General features: G+C 40.4%; 1 protein-coding gene across 4 annotated transcripts in view; it reads right to left on the bottom strand.

The window, feature by feature from the left end:
* The window catches only part of Lrrk2 (leucine rich repeat kinase 2), a 128,106-nt gene extending 112,075 nt beyond the window's left edge, over positions 1–16,031 (bottom strand). For 2 of the 4 annotated variants that reach the window (XM_075960407.1, XM_075960406.1), the window contains exons 1-6: positions 15,667–16,031; positions 15,408–15,493; positions 9,818–9,927; positions 6,451–6,539; positions 3,716–3,850; positions 1,356–1,490 (exon numbers count right to left, since the gene is read on the bottom strand). In XM_075960407.1, the coding sequence (XP_075816522.1) occupies positions 1,356–1,490; positions 3,716–3,850; positions 6,451–6,539; positions 9,818–9,927; positions 15,408–15,493; positions 15,667–15,823 (712 nt within the window). In that variant the 5' untranslated portion in view covers positions 15,824–16,031. The remainder of the gene's footprint in view (positions 1–1,355; positions 1,491–3,715; positions 3,851–6,450; positions 6,540–9,817; positions 9,928–15,407; positions 15,494–15,666) is intronic. The other 2 variants (XM_075960409.1, XM_075960408.1) reach the window with 1 other exon arrangement.
* Between the last annotated feature and the right edge of the window lie 11,866 nt (positions 16,032–27,897).

Raw genomic sequence — 27,897 nt, 5'->3', positions numbered from 1 at the left:
GTGTGAGGATGAAAACACTACAATTGAATGCATGTTTATAGCAGGCTCAAAGCACACAGAGAAATATGAAGTGCTAGTGTGCAATTTTAATACAGAATTGCAGCCAATTGGTAATCACCAGTAGTGTGTACAGAAAATTATTTCTTCGGATTTCTACTTATTTTGATAACGCAGCTAAATTTCAAATCCTCAATAAATGCTAAGCAAAAATTGTAGAGTTCAACCCCTATTGTGTGGCTGTTTTGGCCTCTCGCAACCTCACACCCTGTCTGCACCCTCACCCACTTGTCCTGCCTCCATCAAAACAGTTCCTGCAGGTACTTGGAGATAAGCATGCCTCCGTATGCAGACACACACAGATACACACACAAATGCTTATACACAGTTACCCACAGATGCATGTACACACAGGACACATTCATACTCATGCATTGATGCATGTACCCACTCACACACACACATTTACATATGGCTACACTCACAACATGCACACATTTATGTGCACACACATCCATGCTAGCGCGTATGTACAAATATACACACGTATACACACATAGACATGTACACAAAGTACAGACTGACATACGTCCATGAACACATACATGTACCCAATCACATACATACATGCACACATTCATACACACACACGCACGCACATACAAGTTAATAAAACCAGAGTTTCCTGAGTGATTTTCCACTCTCCTGCTCCATATCTTTTTGGTTTCGTTTTTCTGGCACTGGGTGCACCTTAAAGCCTCACATAAGGCAAACACTCAATAAGCTGCATCTTCAGTACTTATTTTATTTTACTTCTTTTTATTTGAGACATGGTCCTCTTAAGTTGTCCAGGCAGGCCTTGAATACAGTTCCTGAGTGTAGCTGATATTTCACACTTGAGCTATGGGCCTGGCTGCCCCCACATATTACGTTACTAGTGTCCAGCTCCTAAACGTTTCCCTGTATTAGTTCTACAGCACACCTCCTTACATGATAAGTTCCCAGCGTTTAAGGCTTTTCAAGTGCTTGGCTTTGTTCTATTCGTTTTCCAACCATAGGATGCCTGGCCTCACCTGAGATTATATCTGTGGTTCCCACTATACGTGAACTCAGAAGAGGCCAGGCACACATTTAAGCTTTTCACTACGGTTTCTAGGCACTAAAGCCTAGAACTGGATGCAGCACAGTCTGGATAAATATGAGTTAATTCAATGAATCAGTAAATGAAGAAGTTTAGCATCCACAGGACCTCACAAACACACGCACACACACACACACACATACACACACAGAATCCAAAAAAGACACATTGCATCACTCCACATGCAAATCAGAAAGCACGCAGAGAGGGTACTCACAAGGAACCGCCAGGGAATGAAGGCAGCAGAGCACATGAAACACAATTTCCTTGTCCTCTTTGAAGCTGCTGAGTGTGCTCAACAGTATCATGTAATCTTTGTTCTCAACAAACTCAATCAGCTGTTCCTCTGACACTAAATCAGGAAGGGAAAAAAAAACATGAAGATGCTTTAAGGTGACATAAAATTTTAATTCCTGAAAGATATATTTATAAAAACAAAGCATCACAAAGACAATATGCTCAATAAAAATGTTTTTATGTCCCAAAGGCATAGAAATTTAAAACATTGAATTAGTTTGAAACAGCAAAATAATTCTGTTTTGAACTGGTTGGATAATCTTTTGAAATGAGAAATTATTAGGAACCCAATAATTCTCAGAAAAAAAGGAGTATTTTCAATTTCCTTTGGGGAAGTCTACAGCAACCTAATAAGTACAATAAAGATGATGTACTGGAAGGAACACTCTATGATTCTGATGGTTGATAATAATGATGGTCCATGGGGATGAACATACTATGAGTCTTACCCACTGCTAATGAAGACGACCCTTTGGAATGAGCTACTATGATCTTTGCTACTGATCCTACAATACTGACCTGCTGATTATGACTATGTTTCTATTTTAATTTTTAAAAATATATTTGTATTGTGTGTGCCTGCTTGTCAGTATGTACAGCACATGCCTGTAGTATGCAAGAAAGCCAGAAGAGGTAGTTAGATCTCCTAAACTGGAGTTACAGGTGGTTATAAGAAACACTGTGTAGGGACTGGAATTTAACCTGGGTCCTCTGCATGAGTAGTAATTGCCATCTCTCCAACCCCTATTTTTGATATTTAAAAGCCAGGGATTTATGGTAGACTGCTGAAGGAAGACACAGCTAAGCATGTTGGTTCAAAAGTTGTTAACGGCAGCAAATGGTAACTGAACTTTAAAATACTCTGTTTTCATGGTTTTCCATGAGAAATCAAAAACTGTCATTCATTTTTAAGTGATATTTATCTTCTAAAATTGACATCCAATTACATTCTTTTATAATTTGAATATGTTGAACTCCGTTTGGAGTCACTTTATTAAGTGGGAATCTCAAAAACTATTTGAAACCCCAGTCTGTTAGGGCAAGAATGCTGCTAACAAAACGTTTGAAAATTCAGCTCCTTAAGAGCAATCTTATCTTTTCAATTGTGTCCTAGCATGTCTATGTAAGATAATGTGAAACTTGTTAGATTCATTTGATTATCAATAGATGCCATGAAACCTTTACATTTAATAATATACTTCTCACAGTATCTTTTTAAGTTTTGATAACCATCTTTATTAACTAACTTTTCAAGATTAACTTTATTAACTAAATTACTGTCTCAGGAAATTTGATCCTCCTGAAAAAAATCAAAAATTGTTTTCTTCTTATATTTATAAAATATATAATATAACATGGTATGATATGATAATATATTCTGAGTATTTATTAACGATCTTTGGATTAAGATTCTCCTGTTTAACAATCAGTAGTCTATGTCGTTCCATCCTGGAAAAACATAGCACTTGTGAGGGCATAGTGACAGCCCTCTTTCATTAGTAAGCATTGTCCAAATAGAAACACAGGGTGCAGGTCCATGAGACAACAAATTTCAAATTTTATCCTTCAATTCTTATCAAAGCATAGGTGCAAGATGTAACATAGAGAAGACAGCCTGAGACAACTGAAGTTCTGTGCTCTTCACTGCAGTGAACTCTTCTATACAAAGCCTACATCATCGAGGAGCTGGGTCCCCAAACCAGCAGCCACCACTGAGTGCTAGCTAACTGCTAACCTCAGACCACTTGCTCAATTCTCCAACCCATTTCCTCAACAAGTGAGTCAAAGGACTGGACAAAACTAGCTCAAACAGTCGGCAATCAACTGTTATCAGTTTCTGAGCCTGCTGTGAAATGCCTCTCTGTCTTTGTTTCTCAAGGACACTCAGCGCTGGCCCAGTTCTCTATACAAAGTCTGTAGCAATTTCAAGTCTGACGGGATTCAAAATCATAACCCCATTTTAACCTGTACTTGACTTCATAGTTTGATGTTTTCTTCTTACGAACCCATACAATCCAGTTTGCAAAGTGAGCCTCGTGTCCAGTTATGCAATAGAAGGAAGTCTACTATAACCACATGATTAATAACCTGTGAGTGAAATCACACCACAGAAGGGAGCAACATTACCACACTAAGAAACTAAGAAAGTTTATTTCACTTTATAAATAGTATGATTGTAGATAATGATTTTTTCCTCGTCAATTATATCCATTTTTTTTTCCAGTACAGGTCATTCTTCTTATGAATACGTCAAAATAAAGAATTTACAAGTTTAAATACCTCTCTCAAACAGCACATGTAAAGTCTTGCATCCAAGTTTCTGAACTTCATCATTGGTTGAATATTTGTGCATGGCATCAAAAATTAGCAAGAAAACATCACATTCTTCATCCAGTATTAGCAAAGTGATTTTACCTAATTTGAAGAAAACAACGTGATGTAAGTACACAGTAGTTTTTAATAGTTGGTACATTAATTTTGCCTGCGGCCTATGAATATTTCATGAACCTTTATTTTGATAGACCCCTTCATTGCCCCAAATGTTATCCATAGCAAATTTTTTCCAAGTGAAATGGATTCCCAAACACTTTACTACACTTTTATAATTTTTGGCACACCATGCCACACCACAGACACAAAGCCTAGGCCCTCCTACCTTACAAACTTCAAATCCATTCCTATCTTCCCCCCTTGACCATTATCATCTAAATATTCTTTGGGAACCTTGTCCTGACCCTACCCTTGCTCCAGGTCTTCCTCATTGAGACTATCATCTAACAACTATCTGAGAGGAAGTGTCCAGTCATCCTTCCAAGTTCACCCTCATTTTCATTTCCAATGAGTCAACTCATTTCATTAAGAGCCAAACCATTGAAGTGTTAGCTCTCAAATACTTCAAAGTTCTCTTCCAATAAGTTAGTTCAGCTTTCCTATCCTACTGAGGACCTCTTCCCATCACACCAAGAATGCAGAAATAGTTGCTTAATTGTTCTGCTTATTTTAAACTTCTACCCAACTGTTGATAGTTCACTCCCTGAACTGTATTTCTAAGACCTAAATGTGATCCTGGAAGTCCCATGCTGGAATCTTTTAATCCCTTCTATCGCTCTTAAGTACACCACATCAGATCCTTTATAAAACCTATCATATCAATATCCTTAGCCCATGAATGACTCAAGTCTAGATATGGTACACCCATTGCTTCTCTTAAAGCCTCCCTCGAAAGCCTCGTTGAACTTGCATTAGAACAACACTTTCCTGCCATAATCTAAGATGTAGCATACATAACATCCATTCCATCAACAACAGTAACTACCATGAAATAGGGATAGCAGCTATAAACTGTTCTTTACTGGGTTTGTATGTATGTGCATGTGACATTGAAGACTGAACATAGAACCTCAAACATGCTAAGTAGGGACTCTACTGCTAAGCAACACCTCTAGCTTCATAGTGACTGCTTTTGTGATACAATGTGTTAATCACTAGTTGGCTCATTTCATTGTAACACATTTAATCAACACTAGAACCTCACCAGGTAAGTCTGAACTCCTCTTTAAGAGTAAAAAAACTGAGGCACTAAAGGACTAAGTAACCCAAGCGACTTAGCTTAATAGCTAATAGGAGGCCGAGCTGGATTAAAAATTAAGTAGGTCAGACAAGTGGAGAGGCCTACAGAGATAACCCCAGCACTTAGGGTGCGGAGAGCTGAGAGGAGAAGACTGTGAGTTTCACACAAACCTGGGCCGCAAAGAGAGTTCAAGGCCAGTCTGCACTAGGAAGACAGTGAGACCCTTAATCAATTTTAGACAGGTCACTTACATTTGTAACCCCCACAAGGGAATTTAGCGGCTGTCTGTGCTGTGGCAGGTTTCACCATATTTCTCTTATAATCGTTTTCTCACAACACGTCAATCATTTCTCTACATGCTTTAACCTGTCTGCCCAGGCAGCCCCATCCCTAGCCACATATGCCTAATAAAATTCAAACTGAATAATAAAAATTAAATAAAACAGAAGTCCAGTTTTCATATTTCAGATGCTCATCAATCACATAGTGCTACTTGTTCTGGCAGCGGGCAACACACAGACTATTTCCTCCTCTACAGAAGGGTCACTGGGGCGAGCGCTCTATTATGACAAGTGAAAAATGAAGCAAGAAAAAATTTAAGCTTCCAAGGATGAGGGTTGAATAATTGAATTAAGACTCTTTAGGAATCTCCTGTCTCCTGTCCTCCTGGCCCTGGTCCTTAGACTTTATCTTGTTCCTTCTCTCTCTGAGGGTCTTCATTAGCAGGACCAATCAGGATCCTACTAATTCTACTAATCCCCCACTCTCCTGTGCGGCCTCCCTTCCATCTTCTCAGGTCTCTGTAGCTGTGCACATGAAATTCTCCTGACCTCAAAATGACCTCCTATTCATTGAACGAAACCCCCAACATTCAGGATTATGTTTTTGCCTACCACAGGCATCTATCATGGCAAGGACCACAACTATTATACCATCTCAAAATCTCGGCTTGGGTCTCTTTGTCTCTTGACAGAGGTCGCCTTAGGCAAAGGCTTAGAAGCATGGAATCAGAGCCTGATTGTGTCACCTGGTGGCTGAGGCCACCTCTCTGCTCATCAGTGCCTCTCACCCAGAAAGATAAGGAAAATGCCTATCTGGGGTGAAAAGGGTTTTGAAAGCATGTTACATCTAGCAAACACTCAAGAAGTAATGCTACATGCTTTATCAAGACAAGATTGTCAAGGTGGATACAGAAAAAGGTACCAAGAATGTGAATTATGGGAGCAGATTTTGAAAGCCATGCTAGAACTAGAAACGGGAACATGGGAAGACCACATAAACAGCATTCCGAACCAAGGTCCTGGATGGCACCTGAGAAGCAGCCTGAGGCAGGAGGCAAAGAGAAAGCAGACATAGAAAAAAAACCTCTCTAGAAACCACAGCTGACTAGTTCACACTTTGACCCTGACCGCAGAGAGGAGGGAACATTTGTGGGATGACTCACCTGAATCTAGGAGGAGATCTAAGGCTTTTAGTCCGACTGTGGAGAGGTTGACATTGGCTTGGTGAACAGTTAACATTTTAAGAATCAGTCTGGAATAAAAACCAAAATCACATGACAATGGAAAGGTTATACAGCAAAAGCCAAGGAGACTCCTCAGGGGAAAAGTCAATGGCTGGCACACCTGGCAACTTGAGGCCAACCCCTGGCCCACATGGTGGAAGAAAGAATGGATTCCCACAAGTTGTCCTCTGCCTCTCACATACGTGCCATGGCATGCATGTGCCCCCCATGCATGCGTACATGAACATACATATGAAGTCAATCAATCAACAAATACATTTTTGACACAGGATCTTACTATGTAGTCCCAGAGGGCATGAAACTCACTATATATCTCAGGCTGGCCACGAACTCATAGAACTCAGAGAACTACCTGCCTCTGCCTCTCTAGTATTGGGATTAAAGGCGTGCAACATTGTGCCAACCTAAAATGCAACTTTTTGTTAATGAAAATTTGAACTCATAGATTCGGTAACATCCAAAACAATATTTAAGTACTGCTTTTCACTCACCTATACACTTTCTGTACTTAGTTCTGTTCAGCAAAGCTTACAGGATAGGTTTACCCTTGGTATAAACTTAAACCAAGCTTATAAAATTAACAGCGTGGCTTTGGGTGTAGCTTTTTGGCAGAGAACTTGCCTTGCATGCCCATGGCCGTAGTTCCAATCTCTACCAGCACAACAAATAGAAATAAGTAAATGAAATAACCAGGAGTAGTACTTGCCTCAAGTGTGGCAAGTACATCACATGATTCTGTCACAAATTAACAAGTTGATTACATGGAATATATTCATATTTCTAATTACCAACCATATCTCAGTAAAGTTCGAGGGAACCAGAGGGAGAAATCTTAACATTTATTCATGCATGTATCTCAGTAATAGAGAACTTGCCTACAAGATACAAGGCCTCTGGATTGACCCACAGCCTGGAAAAATTAAGAGATTTAGGAGGAGAGTATTATTCTATGTCTCTACAGAAAAGCTAAGTCCTGACTATATTCCACCAAATGCCCCTACTTAATCGTTAGCAAACAAAGCACCATAAAGAGTATCCACATCAGAGGAGAGCCTTGGATATGTCGTAAGAACCTATGAACTATATGTCACACATGTTGATATATTAACACACAGGAACATTGAATAAAGATATTTATTTGCATATAACCATAAGGATTTACTTAAATATAAAATTATTGCTTGCTACTATCTTCGATAAGGTAATATTCCATACCAGATAATGAACTGATATCAATATTACCTGCTCTCAAATTACTAGATTTTAATATCTGTGTTATCAGTCCTAAACCATTTTCTGCCTAGTGGTCTTTGATTTTTATATTGTTGAAAAAAAATAGAGCTAATGCCATCCACAGCCTAGTCTATATAAAAAAACATATATTTTGGTTTTCTGGCAAGGTGAAGTACTGTTGATATCTTGCCAGTTACCTACCTACTTATTCTCATCCTACCCCTCTCTGTTCCATTCTGTCGGAACACAGTCCAGGAATGGAGTCATGCAAGGCAAATTCAGATTGTTTGTAAAAAAAAAAATGCCAAGAAAACAGAACAAGAATCTTGTGACCCCAGTGTCTTCAAAAACATGGAATTGTTCTTGGAACATCTTTTTGTGCCTTTCTCATGCATAGCAGATAAGGGTGAGTTTATTTCAAATTATTCATTACAACTGGCTATTGCTATTTGTTTGTTTGCCTCTATAAAGAAATATGTTTTTGCCGTGTGTGGCTGTCGTTATGATTATACACTATACTCCTGTGACTCTTCTTGACCCTCGGGGCATAAATTGTCTGATGCTCTGAATAAAGTTGACTATTGCAGACTTTAGTCTTCCTCAACTTTAGGCTCTACTCACATCGTTAACTAGAACAGTAAACACATTCTCACTATCCCTCACATGATTACTATAGAAAGGATTTCCTTTTCGGTATTGGTCAAGTTTGAAGGGGAAAAGTTTGGCCACAGAGAAAAACGTCTTACAAAATTTTTCCCCAAATGTTCTAGTGTAGAAAACAGGGTTTCTCCCTTGGTCACAGGACCAGATCTCAGTGAGAGCAGGAGCATAGACAATGAATGGAGGTGGAGGAATGAACTTGAGTGGGTAAGCAAGAGAATGAATGAGTGAATACATAAACAATCATTTCCATAGATGTAGTTTTACAATTTTATCACAAAGGGTTGGCTTGTTCTGGAATATGAGGAGGGAAGCTTTCTAGCACACTCTGATATTGTGGATTAAATAAACTTGGAGAAGATTGGAATTCTCAAACAAAACAAAAGGAAATTAAAATCAGAATGACTAATTGCATATGTACACACTACATATATTACAGAACTGACACAGGGACTTTCAAACAGTAGTTTCAAAATGGCTGTTTTTCTCAAACCATACTCTTGAGATGATGCAACTACATATTTGAACTGGAGAAACATGCAAATGCTAAGACCTATCCATAATAGCTCCTTTAGGGACAGAACAGTGTTCTATCCCTTATACATTTTCTGATAAGTATTATAATATTCAATTTCTAATAAAATGTATTTTCTTCAAGCAACGTAGCATTGGAAGTAAAATATCTTCATAACTGTGGCCCTACGTATTAGGGCACCTAATGACAGAATATAGTTTTATAAGTCTCCAGAAACTAAATTATTTTTAAAGGATTTTCCCAGAAACAAATTTTTCTTCAAAAATTCTTATCTAATTATGGCTATGAATGTGGTCTTATTGAAGACATTATGTTGCCAGCTGCAGCCAAATGGCTGGTAAATAGTCACATAGACGAGGCTTCAAAGGGCTGACAGGAATTAATTTCCTCTTTTCTCTTCCTCTTGAAAACCAGTCTACTTTCACTGAGATTAGCATGCACAGATACAGGCAAATGTGCACATGAAGGCAGTGAAGCAGAACCTTGAAATGAATGCTTACAGAAGTAACTTCTCAGACACTATGGGTTTGTTCTTTTTTTTAGAACTCATGGATTATATCAGTTCCACCATTAATAGTAAAAGGCTTGTCTTCCTTTGTCTTAAGTCATACTCAAAGATCTACAACTTAACCATTTATATAATCATAGAACTATGTTATTAACAATCATCTCATCTGATATTTCACCATCAATCTTAGTTTTCTAATTCACAAAGTTAAAGATTTCTACAAATGCAAATTATTGATTTAAGAAAAACACATTTGCATTAAGGAATTTATCAGAATGGTTTCGGATGGGCAAAGGGTGTCACATATAATTTTTCGGTGCAGCTTTTTTTCACGCACCTGTCATACTTACCGATGAATACCAAGGACTTCCCAATCATTTCCAATATCCTGGGGTCCTATTAAGCTTGGCAGGGTCCCTGGACAAACTTCTATTAATTTGCACAGAAGTGACCATCCCACCTAAAAGCAAAAAAGATAAATATTTCCTTTTTTCCCTAAGATACTGTTTCATACACCCCAAAGTATCCTGGAACTCATATTGTAGCCATAGATCCTCCTTTCCACACAAAATGCTGGAATTAAAAATAATGTACCACCATACCCTGTTTACGTGATGCTGAGGATGATCCAGCTGAGGGATTCCTGTACAGCAGGCAAACATTATACCAACTGAACTATGTCCCCTGTCCCAAATCCACACTTTTAAAGATTCACACTCTACGAGCCAATCATGAATGTCTTGTTTCAATGGAACAGATCATGATATCCTTTTTAAATAATCATTTTAAGACAAAACAAAGCCCTAAAAAATGCTTTCTGTGAAATGAAAGTGAGGTGTGTATTTAAGACTACACATTGCTTTAAAATGCAAAAGTATTGTGGCAGTCCTGAATAAATACCAAATAGACAAATAGATATCCTTATCATCTAAATCAAACAAAATAAAGAACAATTTTTAAGGGCACACTAAAATTATTAAGCAAGAATGGCTAGACCCATACCTTATTACTTTTCCAACGTGTAAATATCTGACATAATCTTTCCCAAGAATTCAAGATTTTGATTATAGACAGAGAGGGGAACTTGGAATGGAGAATTGAAGCTGAAGATTTTTGTAGCAATGGGAAATGACTGGCTTTGGGTAACAGGGGCCTATGAGCAGGCACGTCCTCTGATTGAACCTACATCTGTTACTTGGAAAAGAAAAGAAGCTATAATAGGAGATTAAAAAAAAACTTAAGTGCCCCTTACATGCCCCTCAGTGTCTAACTCTACCCTAAAACTCTCCACAGTAATGCATGATGGCAGAGCTTATATATTTTATAAGCTTATATATTTTGCATATATCTTTTTTAAGGATTTGTTGATTTCATGTGTTTGAATGTCTTGCCTGCGTGTTTGCATATATGCCACCCTTGTGTCTGATGCTTTGAGGTCAGGAGATGGTGTCCGATCTTCCAATGCTACATTTAGCATTTCTAAAGCTGTCAGAAACACTATGGATGAAAAACAACTCAGGAAGGAAAGGGTTTATTTCATCTTATAGCTTCCAATCTACCCTCAAGAGATGCTGAGGCAAGAACTCAAGGCATGAACCTGGAGGCAGGAACTGAATCAGAGCCTGTGGAGAAGAGCTGTTCACTGACTTGCTCAGTTTGCTTTCTTGTCCAATCCATAACCTCCTTCTCCAGGGAAGACACTGCTCAGAGGGCACTGGGCCCTCCGACAATCATTAATCAAGAAAATGCCCTCGAGACTTGTTTATTGGCCAGTCCAATGGAGGGAATTCCTCAAATGAGGTTCTCCCTTCCCAGGAACTCTTGCTTGCGTTAAGTTGACAAAAACTAGCAAGTACACTCAGTACTGGAATTACACACAGTGTTGAAAGCTACCATTTGTGTGCTGGAAAGCAGAATAGGATCCTCTGAAAGAGTTTCAAGTGCTCTCAACCACTGAGCCATCTAAGTAGCCCCCATTTTCAAATGCCTTTGCACAGTCCGCTGGACATGACCCCAACATCAACAAGTCATTCTTTCACTCTGGAAAATATAGGGACCCATGATTCCAACTCAGAGATCAATCCACCCTTCCTACTACTTCTGTAAATCTGAAACATCTTCCATTCTTCCTACATGCTAAAGAACTATACTTAATATGCTCAGGAAACAGAAGATTTCCATTAAGGTAGAGCACAGTTAATGCAAAGGTATCTAAGAATGACTGACGGTAAATACTAAAGGATATGAATCCTGGAAGTAAGACTCACTGTGAGTCAGAACTACTCAAAGCAAGACACGATGTGGTGGATGTAAGATTTCGGCCACAGTTTAAAATTCATGTGCTGTAGGATAAGCGGGGAGCTCATGACGAGAATTATGTAGAGGGGAGGAGACTGCAGCTGGATAAGGCTGGGCAGGGAAGTGAAGACAAATGATGCAAAGAGCCGAATGGCAAGGTGAGAAATTCATATTCGCTCGCTATGGAGCAGTAGCACACATCTGTGTATATACATGAGGAGAAAGGAGGCACCTCACAAAGATAAACATCCATATGTTCTCTCTACAGTCTCGTCTATTTACAGCATGCACAGGCTAAAGTCTCTTTACTGTTTTTGAATGACGCATGAATTGCCTTATGTTGCCACTCTTCCCTTCAAATAATTACAACTTCCTTTAAAAGACATAAATATCTAACTGTCATTTTTTTAACCCTCCTTTTTTTTAAGTTTAAGGTATATTTAAGTTGAATACCCTCCTTCCTGCCAGGTAAGCAGAACAGATAGGAACAGTCCAGATGTCATGGAAACCAACTGCTTCTGAGATATTTTTTAAACCTATATGAAGCCTTTTGGCCAGGCATTTAAGAAAGTAGCATTCTCCAGGGCTTCTAGTGGGGAAATGTGTTCTAGGATGCTGAACTCCTGTCCATACCTGGACGGCCGACTCGCTGAGAAAGCCTGCTTTGCTCAGATTGTTAAGAATACAGCATCAATAGCTGCTTGGAAAAGATCCATTCAAGCAGCTGAGCCTGCATTCAATGAGTGGAGCTTCAGTGACTGCGTGAAGTCTCCAGTAACAAAGCAGGGGTAACGAGCGAAGCATTAATCTTTCAATTAGGAACTTATCTTTCAAAGAGAGAAACATTTTGCCCTGCACAGATTTGCCAGTCACAGCTTTTTCTCTATTATAGTTGCTCTATTAGCTCAAGCATCCCCCTCATAAACACTTAACTCTCTTTCGTTTATTTTGGTCTCCTTCTTCAAAGGTTGGAACTACTTGGGAAAAGAGAAGCAAAATTGAGGAGACAAAGAAAATGCCATACACGAAGAGGAATACACAGGGCAAGCTTGATAGCAATTCTCCAAGATCTGCATTTGCAAATAAGCACAAATCAAGAAAAGCATAAAAATCCAGAGCTGGAATATCATCTTAGATGACTCTAACAAGAAACCTTAACTCACATTTCTGAAGAGAACTCTCCAAACTCCTTACATTCACCAAGAGTGTTTCATTTGGTACTGCTAGATAATTGGATGCCAGAAATAGGAAAGGATGTTCATACTAACTACACCAATTATGTAAAGAAATTTAAAAGAAAATATTACTTTCCTGTAGACTGTTGAAATCTTGGCAGAGAGATAATCCTTTCTACATCCCCTTTGATAGGACCAATGATGATGTGGCCACTGTGTATGCTTGTAGTATCTGTGCTTTTGCTTTTGCTTGCTTACACAACATCTTATGAATTCAACACCAACTGATGGAGATTCTGAAGGTATGAATAGATTTGAGTCCTCACTCTCTTCCAAGCTTCATATCACTCTTAACTGAGTTGATATGAAGGAACTTTGGTCAGCTTGCTTCAAAGGCAAAGAGATTCCAATAAGAATCTACCAGTGTAACATGCATAAAGTCCTTTGCAGATAGATGCATATAGAACACTGAGAGTACTGATTTTCTTCTACTAAATTACTAAACCAAAGGCTGTTCCTTCCTAACACACTTTGATGCCCGCACACCCACCCAAAAAACATCATAACTAATGCAGACAAGGGAGCCCACACTTGAGCATTTTCTAGAATCAAGAATTAGAATGTCTTGGTTGGGTGTGTAGCTAGTTCTCTGGTAGAGTGCTTGTCTAAAAGCCTTTTGTTTAATTCCTAGAATGCACACACGCGCGCGCGCGCGCACACACACATACATATACACACAAAAGAAAAAAAAACACTTGAGAATGAAGGAGGGGGAGGAGAAAGAGGAAATGGAGGAGTATAAAGAAGAAAAAAGAAGCCAGGAGATGGTGGCGCAAGCCTTTAATCCCAGCACTCCGGAGGCAGAGGCAGGCGGGTCTCTGTGAGTTCGAGACCAGCCTGGTCTAAAGAACTAGTTCCAGGACAGGCTCCAAAGCCACAGAGAAACCCTGTCTCGAAAAACCAAAAAAAAGAAAAGAATGGGGAGAGGTAGACACAGAGGGGGGAGAAAAAAAATGAGGGGGAGGAAAACGTAGGGGTCAGGAAGGAGGAAATTAGAATGTTTAATCGCCTTAGCACATTCCAAGTCCTGTGTTTTGATCTTCAGCACAGAGAAAGGAGGCAAGGAGAGACAGACTTGAGCAGAGACAGACAGACACAGGAGAAAGAGACAGACAGAAGCAGGAGGAAGAGAAGAAAGGAAAGAGAATTAAGCAAGGGATGTGTTCCAGACTCCCCTGGGTTCTCAATTCTGCTACTCTTACGAGCCTGTTGACTGAAAAACAGGAGCCAATTTTTCCCAGCTTTTTTACCAAGGAGGGGTGAGTCTACCAAGTATAGCACTGGCAGTGTAGGCAACCAGAATTAGACACTTTTGAATATGAAGCAAGAAGGATGCTGTAGGTGGAGAGTAGAAATCGCCTTAAAAATTATTCATATTCCGTGGGTGCTAAAAAGAACAGTTTCTTTATTATGCCTCCATCTTTCTCTTGATTTTGTTTCCTAATAACCTAAAAATTATTAGTCAGAAGGTATTTCATAATTGAAAAAAAACTTTGTTGCAAATATATGCGTGATTTATAAAAGAAAACTAAAGCCGGGTGTGATGCTGCACACCTGTAATCATTGCACTGGGGGTGGGGGCTTGTGGCGGGAAGAAAGCAAGTTCCAGGCAGTCTGGACTTTACTGGACAAACCTGAAGGAGGAAGGGGGATTTGGAGAGTGAAATAAGCCTCACTTCTGTCTAGTCACTAGAATGAACATGAAGGAATATTCTCGCTGCCCCTCCACAGAGTTCCCCTACAAGTCTTAGTACTCGGATGACAAAACTGATTTCAATTCCCCAAATGGCAAAACTCCAAAGGAAGTTAGCACCTTCAGGAGTAATTCCTTCTTGGCCGAAAGACATTCTTAACTATCTGGGCCTGCTTTGAAAGTCATATTTAATTATCTAGCCTACTTCTGGGCTTTCTGTGACACAGATCCTAGAAGTTACACTTTTGTCTCCGTTTTGTGTGACAGTAGATGCAGGGTAGACGTGTAAGCCCAGGGGGACTCTGGAAACATCACTTTCTTTAGACACTGCAAGGTACGCTGCAGGAAAAGCCTTGCAATCTGTCTCCTCATTTAAAACCATAAAAACAAGCTGAGCCTACGAAAGTTTGCGGTATACTTGACACCCCCTCCCCGCCCCCATTTGCTGGAACTAATCACAGCGCCGCTCTATTTAAAACACACTGTACATTAGGGAAATTCTTAGAATAGCTTGAAAGGTTAATGAACTCACCTTGCCAATAAGAGAACTCTTTTCATTTTGCTCCTACCACCATCTAGATTCTGTCAGTTAATAAAGTTGCATTTCCTCTGCTAACAATTGACTAGGTTTCCCTCTTAATGTTAATCTCAAGTACCTGGACGGTAAGTCCTTTTGTATAAGGGTCTTCAGAACAGAAGGGACAATCCCTTTACCTGCTGCACGCTGGCGACTCTCATGTAGGAGTCCAGGACGATCAACAGAGGCACGTGGAAATTTTTACCTTCAAACAACTTGGAGGCTGGAAAAGAAGACGGTAGTGGGAAAAGAAAACAAAGTCACAACCCACAGCATCCTTTCGACCTTCCCGGGATTCCAGATCCTTCTTCCCTGAAGAAAGGAGTGGAATGCCTAAGATTAGCACCCCAAGTGCAGGATAAAGTTTGCAGAGGAGGGAGGGGCTGCCGGCAGTACCTCTGTCGGAGTAGGTGAACACCAGCATGTCCTCCAGGAGCTGGAGTAACGTGTCCATCTGCTTGCCTTCCTGAACATTATTCAGCCTGACTATCAACTTCTTCAGAGCCTCCTCCTCCTCTTCCTCCTCGCAGCTCTGCGAGCCGCCACTGGCCATGGTGTGGCGGGGACTGCGGGGCGAGCCTGGAAGGTTGCTGCTCTCAGGCTGCCTCCGCTGCAGGCCCAGCCCTCGGCCTCCGACCGCGCCCAGAAGGCAACCGCGACTTGTCCCGGCCCAGCCTCAGCCTGGCCTGCCCAGCCGCAGCGCAGCGCAGCGCCGGGAACTCCGCCGTGGGGAAAAGCGAAAGCAGCCACCTCTCGATCGCGATCTAAGAATAGCAAAGGGGCGTTGGGAAAAGAGGACACCGCCCAGTTGGCCCGTTTTAGGAAAATGGCTTCTTTAAGGGTTCCCTCTATAGGAAGAGTAGTCATTTTCCCCACAGGATGCCGCATTTAACAATCAAAATCGGCCAGCTACATAGACTTTTTGGTGACCATTGTGGCTTTTGCAAGGAAAGACATGAGTTGTTTGATTGCTAGTTATCGGAAGCGCTGGTTGCCAAAAGGCCTCTCAGTTTTTTGGGGTTTGCAAGGCAGGATCCAGTCGTTCTGATTCAGCTCCCTGTTCTCAAGAATGGAAATAAGAGAACATAGAATAGTCAGTGAAAAAAAAAGTGGAAGAAATAGCCCTTAAATGTCATCCCTCGTCAGAACTAGTTATTAGTACTCATGTCCAGACGTCTAAAGTTAAAAGAGGAATCTGAAGTACAGGCAATGGTAATTCCAGCACCTGGGAGGTAAAGGCAGAACTATAGAAGTTTGAGGCCAACTTTGCCTCAAAGCAGGCTCAAGACCAGTCTGGGCTAAATGCTAAATAAATGAGCCTATCTGGAAAGAGAGAAAGGGGAGAAGGGGGGGGAGAAGGGAGGTAGGAAAAAGAGGGAGAGTGAAGGAGAGAGAGAGAGGCGAGAGAGAGAGAGAGAGAGAGAGAGAGAGAGAGAGAGAGAGAGAGAGAGAGAGGTGAGAGATGTGAGAGGAAAGAGGGACCTGGAAGGCCCAGTGCTAGAATGCTTGTGTGAAGGAAGGCTTTGGGTTCAAAAAAAAAAAAAAAAAAAAGGAAAGAAAAGAAAAGGCCTATGTTTTTCAAGAGGACTGCGGATCAGTGCTAGATCAATACTGTAGATTAAGCTTGAACAGAGATGACCCATGCTCTTCAGATGACCTGTAGTCAAGGTCATTTACACAGGAGAAGAATTAGACCAACTTAGTATTTCATGATTTTTCAGGTCAGCGCCCCGATGACAATTCCAAAATGGATGAGAATTCTCTTCTTACTGAGGGAGCACCTTTGGGGTGGTTAGTGAAGGCTTGCTGGACTCATAGAGGGGGTGTGGGAGTGTGTGTGTGTGCGTGCGTGCGTGCGCGTGTGCGTGCATGCGCACTGGGGCTGCTGACAGCCAAGACTTAATCCAGCTTGGAGGTTTGCCCACACTCCACTCATTTCAGCAGGATGAGAGAGCAAGTTTGCATCTGCCTGGATATGGAGTTCTTTTTGTTGTCAAGGGATTTTAACTTTTACAGACGTGTACTGAATGTTTATATTTGCAAGGGTAGAATATTCATAATTTGCTTTTATGTAATCCATGCTTTAGGGGGGATGGGAAGAAGCAGAAATGAAATAGCAACCTTGGAACTGGGAGCTGTAGAAGGTTAGAGATCTGTGCTATGTTACATTTCTGTGTGTGTAATTTCCCACATTGAAACAAAAAAAAAAATCTCAACTCATGATCTTTACTACACTTACAATATATCCTGTCCTATGTGATTTTCTGGACTTGTTTCAACTTCTGATGACTGAATGAAGGCCTCAGATTTTCTTTTTTTTTTTCCTTTCAGTTTCTCATTTAAAACAAAACAAACAAGCAAAACGTTGCCAGAAATTGAGGCTTACTTCCCTTTACGAGAAAGTGCTAAATGACAAGGTATTTCCTAAGTTCCTTAACTGTGTCACCCAGCTATAGGACTCTATACTGTTCTAAATCGCAAGGTAATTCCTAAATTCCTCAGTTCTTTCACCCACCTGCAGGTCTCCACATTGACCAGGCTAGTGAACTCGGTGGGCTCTGTCTGAGCTCAGTACTGGAAACAGTTGCCAAAAGCCACTGCAGCTTAGGGCAAAGTATCCTCGAGTTTTAAACATGTTTAATTGATTGACTAAAATTCCAAGACTCATTAACTCCCTACCCAACAAGAATGAAAATGACGGCTCCAGACAGAAATCCATGACTAGGTCAGAATTCGGTGGAGAATAAAATAACCGTAAATGTTCGCTTAACTTCTGAGGAAGAAAGAAATAAAACTGACATCACCAAACACAACAAACACCGAAACAAACTCCAGATGGGCTAAAAGGCAAAACAAAAATAACGAGGGTAAAATATATATTGAAAGTTATTTAATCTTGCCTACAAAGCAAAGGCAGGAACAGGAAACACAGAAAGTTAACTTTTGCGATTCATTAGGACATATTTTCTGCCATCAAAGAAAAACATAAACTAAGAGAAAATGGTCAATGGGGAAGGGAATTACATATGGCAAAAGTAATTAACTTGAAGTTTTAATAAATCACCACAGGGACAGTGCCAAGAGCCCTACGGACATTTTTTTAAAAAATGTAAGTTTGTTGTGAATGCCCAGGGAGTTTAAGAAAAATATGCTCATGTTTATAATATGTTCATAAATATCACAGCAGCTTTGTATGTGAAATGGCATTGAGAAAAAGAATGTAAATAAGTCTAACACAATATATAGACTTTTGCAAAGAAATGATCAAACCCTATTAAAGGCATAAGCAAATGGGGGTATCATATTAATAGGAAGATGAAATATAAAAAAGATACTGTCTCTTAACAGTCACAAAAATGTAACACTAAGTATACTCTTCTACATTACAGCATGTCATAAACTAGCATGGCTCACCAACCTGTGGTGAAAGAACTGCTCAATCTGGCCTGATCCCGGGACGCAAGAGTGCCACTGGGGTCACAGGAGGGACAGGCCCAGGAAGCACAGTTGATCCAGCTCAAGTGACTTCCTGTGAATCAGGAACAGTTGTTCTCATTGCTAACACACACACAGGCTACCTAGTTAGATTTGGATTTCAGGCTCCACACATTCCATCCTGAAACCCCTCAACAGTGCACAGTGTATACAACATACGAAGCCCTCTCTTTTCGTCAGATTATTTGGCGTGTCGTTGACACAGCTACATAAAGAGAACACTGAAACAGCAAGGAAAAAAAATAAAAATAAAATAAAAGCAGCAAGGAGAGGCCAGTCACACAGTACAAGTACTACACAGATGGGAAGATATGATATATGTGTATGTATATATATATATATATATATATATTTCTTATATATATACTTTTATTCCTATTATAACCTGTTCAGTCTGTATAATGTTACTTATGCATGTTTTCGTAACTGACCTTTGGTATTAGATAACCATTTTCTGTGCTCTTCCCTGGGGGAGAGTATTTGTCTTGATCTCAGCATTCCTTATTTGCCTATATAGTTCTTTTTGTAGAGCTGAAGTGCGTGATTTCCCCCTCATCCACTTTGGCACGCCTATTGTTGTTGTCCTTGTTCTGCTCATGTTTGGCAGTCGCATTGGTGAGAATTGATGGGTATAGCTTCTGACTTCACTAGGAGATACAGTCTCACAGCAAACTCCCTGATCCTCTGGCTCTTACCAATCTTTCCACCTCCTCTTATGCAATGCTTGCTAAGCCTTAGATTTCAAAGTATTTTGTAGATGCATCCATTGGATCAGAACTTCATAACTGCCTTTTGATTATAATTTTATGTATCGGTCCAAATCTGTTGCGAAGAGAAGTTTCCTCAATGAGGGGTGAAGACTACACTTATCTGTGAATATAATGACAGATATTTAGAATGTAGCTCAGGATTTTGCTGGTTTAGTGGCTGCACCAGTTTGAAAGCCCCCAAAGAGCAAATCCGGGTTCATTTTCCTCATATCTCCCCTGGCTTTTGTTGTCTGTTGTCTTGCTGGTCCTTGCCATTATTACTGGGCTAAGATGAAATCTCCAAGTTGTTTGGGTTTGCATTTCCCTAATTGTTAAAAATAATGAGCGTTTTAAAAAGATATTTCTTAGTTACATTTTTTTTTTCTTCTTTTGTGAACTCTCTGTTCAGGTTCCAGGCCCAGGTTTGTATGGTTCATTGTCTTTATAGTGTTTCATATATTTATTCTGGATGGTGGTCCTCCATAAGATGTCTAGATGGCAAAGGTGATCTCCCATTCTGTGGGCTTCCTCTTCACCTGGCTGGTTGCTCCTTTTGCTGTGCAGAAGTTTTTTAGTTTCATGAAGTCCCACTTGTCAATTGTTGGCCTTTATTCTTGAACAAATAGAATCTTTTTTTTTCTTTTTTCTTTTTTTGGATTTTCGAGACAGGGTTTCTCCGTAGCTTTTGGTTCCTGTCCTGGAACTAGCTCTTGTAGACCAGGCTGGCCTCAAACTCACAGAGATCTGCCTGCCTCTGCCTCCCGAGTGCTGGGATTAAAGGCGTGCGCCACCACCGCCCGGCTAACAAATAGAGTCTTATTCATGATGTCCTTCCCTACACCTATGTCATGTAGCACACTGCCTATGTTTCTTCCAGCCATTTCAGTGTTTGGGTTTCACATTTGGGTCTTTGATCATTTGCTGTCAGTTTTTGTACAAAGTGATAGACATCAGCCTACTTTCATTCCTCTGAACACAGACAACTTATTTACTCTGTATCATTTGTTAAATTTGCTTTATTTTCTCCAGATTGTGTTTTTGGCATCTTTGTTCAGTTCAAAGTGGCCTAAGTTATGTGTGTGCATGCTTTGGTCTTGATTTTCTTCCATAATAAAAAGTTATGACGGGACAAATGTCACATAATAACAGCACTTTTAATATTATAAAACATGCATGGTCTCATCCTCTGCTAGTTAGTGCTCTGCCAACTCAGACAAGCTAGGGACATCTGGAAGAAGAAACCTCGGTTGAAAAAGCACCTCCATTAGTTTGATCTCTAGGAAAGTCTGTGGGGCATTTCCCTAATCAATGATGGGGGAGAGCTCAGCTCCCAGCAGACAGTACTTCCCTGAACAGGTTGTATTGAGTTGTGTAAGAAAGTAGGATGAACAAGGCCATGAGGAACAATCTTGTAAGCAGTGCTTCCCAGGGTCTGTGTCTTGGAGTTTCTGTCTTGATTTCCCTTAGAGATATGCCATGACCTGGAAGTCGTGAGATGAAATAAAATCTCTCCTCCCCAAGTTGCTTTTGGAAACGATCTTTGTCACTGCAATAGAAAGCAAGTTAAGACACACATTTTGCAGAAATATATTTCTCTAGTAAATATATAAAAATTGTGTATGGGAATAACGTTCCAGGAAATGGAACTCAAGCCAGGTGGTGGCATACACCTGTAATCCAAGCTCTTGAGGGGTGGGAGCATTGTGTCCTCCTTAGGGTTATTTTTGCTGTGATGAAACATCACCAGGTAAAGCAAATGAGGAGAAAGGGCTTTATTTGGTTTCATCTACAAAGGATCTTATGCCCTCTTCTGGCCTCCTTAGGTACCTGCAATGTTTTACACACACACACACACACACACACACTTTAAACACACATCTTTAAAAGTAAGGTAGGGCTATGTTGTTCCACAATAGAGCATTTGCTTGGTACAGGGAAGACTCTAGACTGGATCCTTAGCATTGCAAAATAATATCAATAATAATGGAAAGAAAACTAGAAAACACAGTCTTTTGTTCTAATGGAAGAAAACTTGAAACTGGATGCCAGCAATAAGTTCTCATTTGTTTGTTTATGCTGTTTCTTTTCATTTGAGACAGAGTTGTTGGTCTTAACAGTTCTGACCTCCTTCTCCGGCTTTAAGTGTTGAGATTTGCTGGCAATGGTCACCATGTGGAATTGATATTTTTATTGCATTTGAATATTAAGGGTATCAGAGAGAAATATCATAAATTAGCTTTCCCCTAAACAAGCCATTGTTTTCAGATTGCTGGACTTAATATAGGTGATCAAGAGATATTTGTTAGATTAAATGAAATGGTATGATCAATGGTCGTATTTAATCTCTGCTGCTAAAATAATATGAAGATAAATAAGACTATGAGTCTTTATATTCCATTCCTTAGAGGAAAAATTATATGAAGTTTTTTTGAGAAACACTGTTTTGACAAGTCAATGATTTAATGATAGAATGTAGTTACATATCCTTACCATATTTAAGGACCGTTGTAAAGCAAAGGCACAGACGTGCTTACTTTGCAAATAGAGACAGATGTTAACCTTTTACCATTGGCCCCGTAGTTACTAACTTCTTCAGATGCTATCCATTATTACAAATGAAAGAATTGAATTAATCTCACTATTAGAAGCATACATCTTTGTGGGACATTTAATATGTAGTTGGTTAGAGTAGTCATACAGATTAATAAGAAGACAAAAGTTTACTACAAAACAAGCTCTTTCAGAGTGTCCAGTTATTAGACTGATAGCTATTATATACACACTATGACTTGGCTCGGTGGTGGGGGAAACCCAAAAATCTCCTTCTCTATGCCGAAATATCCCACTGTCAGTTAGGAAAACTATCACATAGTAATATGACAGAAGCAAAGGAAAGAGCTACACCTTTCTGTGAAGTACACCAAATACTGAATGTGCAAGGAATGTTAGGTGTCAAGGAGCAAGAGGAACATGGGAACAAGAGAAAGGGGTGGGTAGAGAGGAAGGAGAGAAGGTGGCACACTCAAGGGGAAGTGTGGAGAGTGTCTACCGGCAAGGTTAAGAGCAGGAAGCTGATCATGAGATTGGGTAACAGAGGTCCTCCCCTGAAAATGATCTGCCCCAAGGTGACCCTGAAAGGTCCTCTACAGAATACCCGCCCCCTCCCTCAGCATGTCTGTGTGGGAATAGCAAGAGATTTACAAGTGGGGTTGATCTCTGGGTGTTTTGGTTATTTGATGAAGGATTACATTTTACATTTGAAGTAACTTTGGAATGTGTTCCTACTCACTTGCTTCTTACTATTTCTACATTCTTATGCCGTCATTTTCCTTAAATCAGTCACCCCAAAAGTACGTCCTACTAGGAGGAAACGTAAAAGTGCATTGCTAAAAACAGTTGGGAAATTTATATTTTCAATTGCACAAGAAGATCATTATTAAACCAGAACAGAAAATTATTCCCTCCACCAAAAGACCATATTGCTGTTGCCATCCAGCATGTAAAAACTGCTGGAGCAGACTTCAAATCCCACAGAACCCAGAGGAAAAGCTGAAAGAGGCCAAAATGAGTCCCTGAAATCACTTTGAAGAAAGGCAATGGTTCTTGAGTCAAAACAAACACTGTTAAAGACTTTATTTTTATTTTATATGTGTGTTTTGCTTGCATCTAATGCCTGAAGAGGGCAGGAGAAGGCCCTATAGTCCCTGGAACTGGAGTTACAGATGACTGTGAGCCACTGTGTGAGTGCTGGGAAGAAAACCCGAGTCCTCTGCAAGAGCAGCCAGTGTTCTTAACTGCTGAGCCATCTCGCCAGGCCCCTAATGACTGCATCTAATGACTAAATGCATTGACTTATCTGGGAGAGGTTGAACCATGAGAGTACAGAAAACAAGAGACAAACTTGAAAAATGCCTACCTAGGAAAACCAGTACTAAGGTTAATTTGGGTCCAGGGAAGCATGAGACCATTGCCTTAACACTGATTTTCAATCCTCTGGCAAAATTGCCCTATTTCTAAGATGTGAATGAATGAATGAATGAATGAATGAATAATGATGGCAAATGTTTATTAACAACCTGCTATACTAGGTGTGATGATGTACCTTTAGTCCCAACACTTGGGAGGCCGAGGCAGGCAAATCACTAGTCTACATAGTAAGTTCCAGAGAGCCAGGATGACTATTTTATAAGATCCTGCCTCAACAAAGAAAGAAATCTGTTAAATGTGAGACACTAGCAAAAGTTAACAGAATTGGCACATAGACATTTGCTGAAGTCTAAATACATTAAAAGGGAAAGGAAATGTTTTTAAATAGGAAAGCAAATTGAGGGAAAGGTTTCATCTAATCAATATTTTTGTCAAAGTCTTGGAGGCAAAAAGACATTGTGAAGGATTCCAGAAACCTGATAATGTTTATTATGGCTACAGACAGGAAGGAATGTGAACCAGAGAGTTGTTACACAGCCAGTTGCCCCAAGACAGACTCTGAGTGTGGGGGACTTTTCTGAGCTCACACTATGTTAATTGTAGTCTTTATTGCAGTGGAACTGGAGTGCTGGTAGTCTTCTAGGGGATCGTCAAGCTATGGGATGGGCAAAGTAACAAATGTCCAGAAAAGACAGAAGAACGAGTCTCAAAGAAGGGAAGGTCACAGTTCTGTTGAAGTGACAACAGCCCTGAGAGGCCTGACTGTCATCAGTAGGGACACTAGATTCAAGAGTACAGCCTTCACTCTGCAGGCAGAGTTAGTAGTTGTGATTGAACTGCCGCATGATTCTAAGATATTGCAAATAAATCTAGGAACATGAGCCAAGCCTGTCCCTTGTGGATCTTTTGAGTCCTGTTAGGCAATCTGGGCTTTACCCAAGAGTCACAGGCTGGCCACTGTGGAGTCAAGTCTTGCTTGAGAGAAGGGCGTGAAAGATTGTACTTTCCAAGTGATGACTGTGGAAGGGATTATTGTTTTAAGGTTAAAATAATGGACTAAAAAGAAAAACACCAAAAAAGATGATATGTTTGAAGACTATGGAATGAACCCTAGAACAAGATGATGGAGGCTGAATAGAGTTGTGTAGTAGGGTTGGAAAATACATTCTAACCATAGAATGAATGAACTTGTGGATTTGATGGAGCAGTTCAAATTATGAAAACTTATGCATTGAACAAGGCTGATACATTCACTAAACCAATGCCCACCACATGTGAAGCACAGAAAAACTGACCAATAGAATATGCATATATTATAAAGGGGACTTACCAGAATGGTTTGTAATCCGTAGGTGCCACAGAGTCCAACAATGACTCTCTTCACACTGTCGAACCTGAGAACACAGCTGCATGGACTACAAAACTGGATGTCTTAGCAGTCCCCAACTGGCCCTGATTGCATTGAGAAGTTCTGGAGGGTCACTGGTCTTCAGTCCAAGAGATTTGTCTTTCAGTTCTTTCCAGATGTAATATATTGATAATCTACATTAACCAGAAGTATAGAGAACAAGCTTAGTTTCAGAATCATTAGCTGCTGCGTGTCTGTGTCCCATCCAACTGGCAAATGACTCCATGTGTTGGTCAGGATTAAGAGACAAAACGTGGCTATAAATAAGTTTTAAAACGACTTAATACCAATAACTGATCCAGAGAGAAATATATTAAATCCTCCAGAGAAAATTATACTGAAGGAAAAGATCAGTACGTAGGACAGTGCCCCAAGACCCTCTTTGACTGTCAACATGCTTAGAATGATCTTCATAGTCTATAGACTAGGAAGTTGAAGATGAAGGGAGAGGCAAATCTGGTGTCTGCCTAGGTCTCACTCATGACTGTGCCTTCTTGCTGCAACTACACACAGTAGAAAAGACAAATGTGTTCTCACATGGTGAAGGCATGGCGGCACACCACCTTGCATCTTTATACCACCACGTACCTTTCCTATCTTACTGTGTTTTAGATACACAAATACAATCATGCAATAATTGCCTAAACTATTACTGTCATGGCATACTGTAGAGGTTTGAAGCGTTGGAATTCAGACAGTATGTACCACATAGCCTAGGTGTGCTGTAGGCTGGGCCATCTAGGTTTGTGTGGCTACATTAGTATATGTTTTCTGAGAACACCGATGTGAACACAATAACAAAATCCCTGGTGGCAAATTTCTTCAATATAACTGGGCTGTTATGTAACAGGTAGCTATAACTGGTTTAAACAGCCTTAGATTTAGTGACCTGGTTTTTCAGGATTTTGCTCGTCACAGTACAGTGACTCTAGCCTGTGGGTTGCAACCCCTTTGGGGATGAAAGACACTTTCACAGAGGTCCCCTAATACCATCAGAAAACACAGATATTTACATTATGTTTCATAACAGTAGCAAAATTACAGTTATGACGTAGAAACAAAAATAATTTTGTTGATGGGGGCCACTACAAGATGAAGAACTGTATTTAAAAGTTTGCAGCATTAGGAAGACAGAGGATTAATGTCTTGGTAAGTAGTAAAGATAAAATTTAAATCAGTAACTCTATCATTTGGACATGGTTCTTGCTACCTAGCCAACAGGCAAGAAGTCCTTGAGGTGTGAGATCCCAACAGCAATGGGTGTTGAGTCTTGTCTTGACAGATACAGAACTAAGGCTAATATCTCTGACTCTTAGTTCAGAGGCGGGATAATAAGAAGGCATTCTAAAGTTTGACATCTGTCTTTCAGTTCACTGTACCTCAGTGGGTCCCATACCAGATGGGGGGACCCACACAGATCATAGCAGAAAACCATCATCTCAGGGACATCTCCTCCTTTCACCATCAACTAACAGCCACATTCTCCTAAACAAGCCTTGGGAGATGCTTGAGGCACATGTTCTCTAAGTCTCTTTTTGATTGCCAGGTAGGAAACCATTTAACTCTTCTTCATTGATGGCATCACAAACTCCACGACACCAGAGTCTTCCTCTACTTCATATGCCAAGAGTTGGTCTAGACTTTAATCCACGTAGATACTCAATGAATATCACATGAATGAATGGTAGCAGCCCACAGAGATGGAAATTTAAGCTGTTGGTAAGATAAAACTCCTTGCATTTGAGCTACTGGCTACAAAGTTGATGTTATACTGTCTTTAGTTTTTTAATTGCTGATGACATTAATTGGTAGAAGATGACTTTTTAAATATGACCACATCAGGTTATTATCTAAGGAGGATCTTTCTTTTCCTGTTGAGCATACCTCCCAGAAGGGCTCCACCCAAGTCCCTGGACCTGTGTGTTTCTGAATGGTCTGATAGACTTCTGCCCTGTCCCATAGTCAATCTGATCAGTTTATTAATGCAGACTCCTTTCAAAACCAAAATATTAAGCACTAATGGCAAGCATAAATTGAAAGTAGACATTTCCCCTTCCCTATTTCACACAGAAGTGGACCTGGGCAACTGAAATGGGGATATTTCATATTGCAACAAGGGAAGTGAAGCAGGGCAGAGAGAGTTCAGGAAAAGGAGGTTTTTCAAGATAAGGACCAAACTAGGAACTGTGCCCTCCTCCTTAACAACCCCTGACTGCTTACTGAGATACAAGCCAGCAAATTCCCAGATCAGAGATGCTTTTCCCAATGAACCACTAGCTGTAGCAATGTATACACAAGACCCAACAGGAGGAGGAACTAGTAGAGGATGAGCAGACACTCAGCTGCCCAAGCAAGTTCTCCAGCACTGTGATGCAGAGCCTTGGGTATTCTGGACCCTGGTGTCCTTAGGGACACATTACTGCTCACACCCCATCTTTAGCTTCATTCTACTCTCTCCTCTATGTTCATGTGCATCCTTTTGTCTCCAGGCCTGTCCTGGAGGAAAAGTATCCTGTTTGACTTCCTCCATTTGAACAAAATAGTCTCCTCTATCTCCTTTGGCCTCTCCTTGTCAATATGGTGCTTAGTGGGTCTGTATTGGTTTACCTGCCTCCAGGCTGCAAGCAATGGCATATCTGCCAGGCTATAATTTATCTCAAATGCTGGCCACTTAGAAGTACTTCAGTAAATATTTGTTCGAGGAACAAGTTCAGCGTACAAACTTTAAAGAATTCTCATACTTTTTTACACTCAAAAAGAACTCTTAGAAGCAGCATCCGATCTCAGAGGACATATGCAGTTGTTGCAAACACTGTCTATTTTCATTAAGTTAACTGAATTCTTACACCAAGCTCCTTTGCCACCAGGCTGGCAGGAGATTCATTCGATCTGATCAGTTAGGGACTGGACCCTTCTCTGGTATCTCTGAGTCAGATCGGTCTAGCTGTGATACAGGAAATGAAGGACTCAGTTGTCATTCTGGTTTAAGCTTGGGGCTGTCCTGTCAATCCGTGCCCCAAGCTGTGGGCTTGATGGGAGCCACCCCTG

Source organism: Microtus pennsylvanicus, chromosome 2 (assembly GCF_037038515.1).
Source record: "Microtus pennsylvanicus isolate mMicPen1 chromosome 2, mMicPen1.hap1, whole genome shotgun sequence".
Classification (NCBI taxonomy): domain Eukaryota; kingdom Metazoa; phylum Chordata; class Mammalia; order Rodentia; family Cricetidae; genus Microtus; species Microtus pennsylvanicus.
Note: the sequence above shows the minus strand (reverse complement) of the source record. Positions and strands in the feature narration are given on the sequence as shown.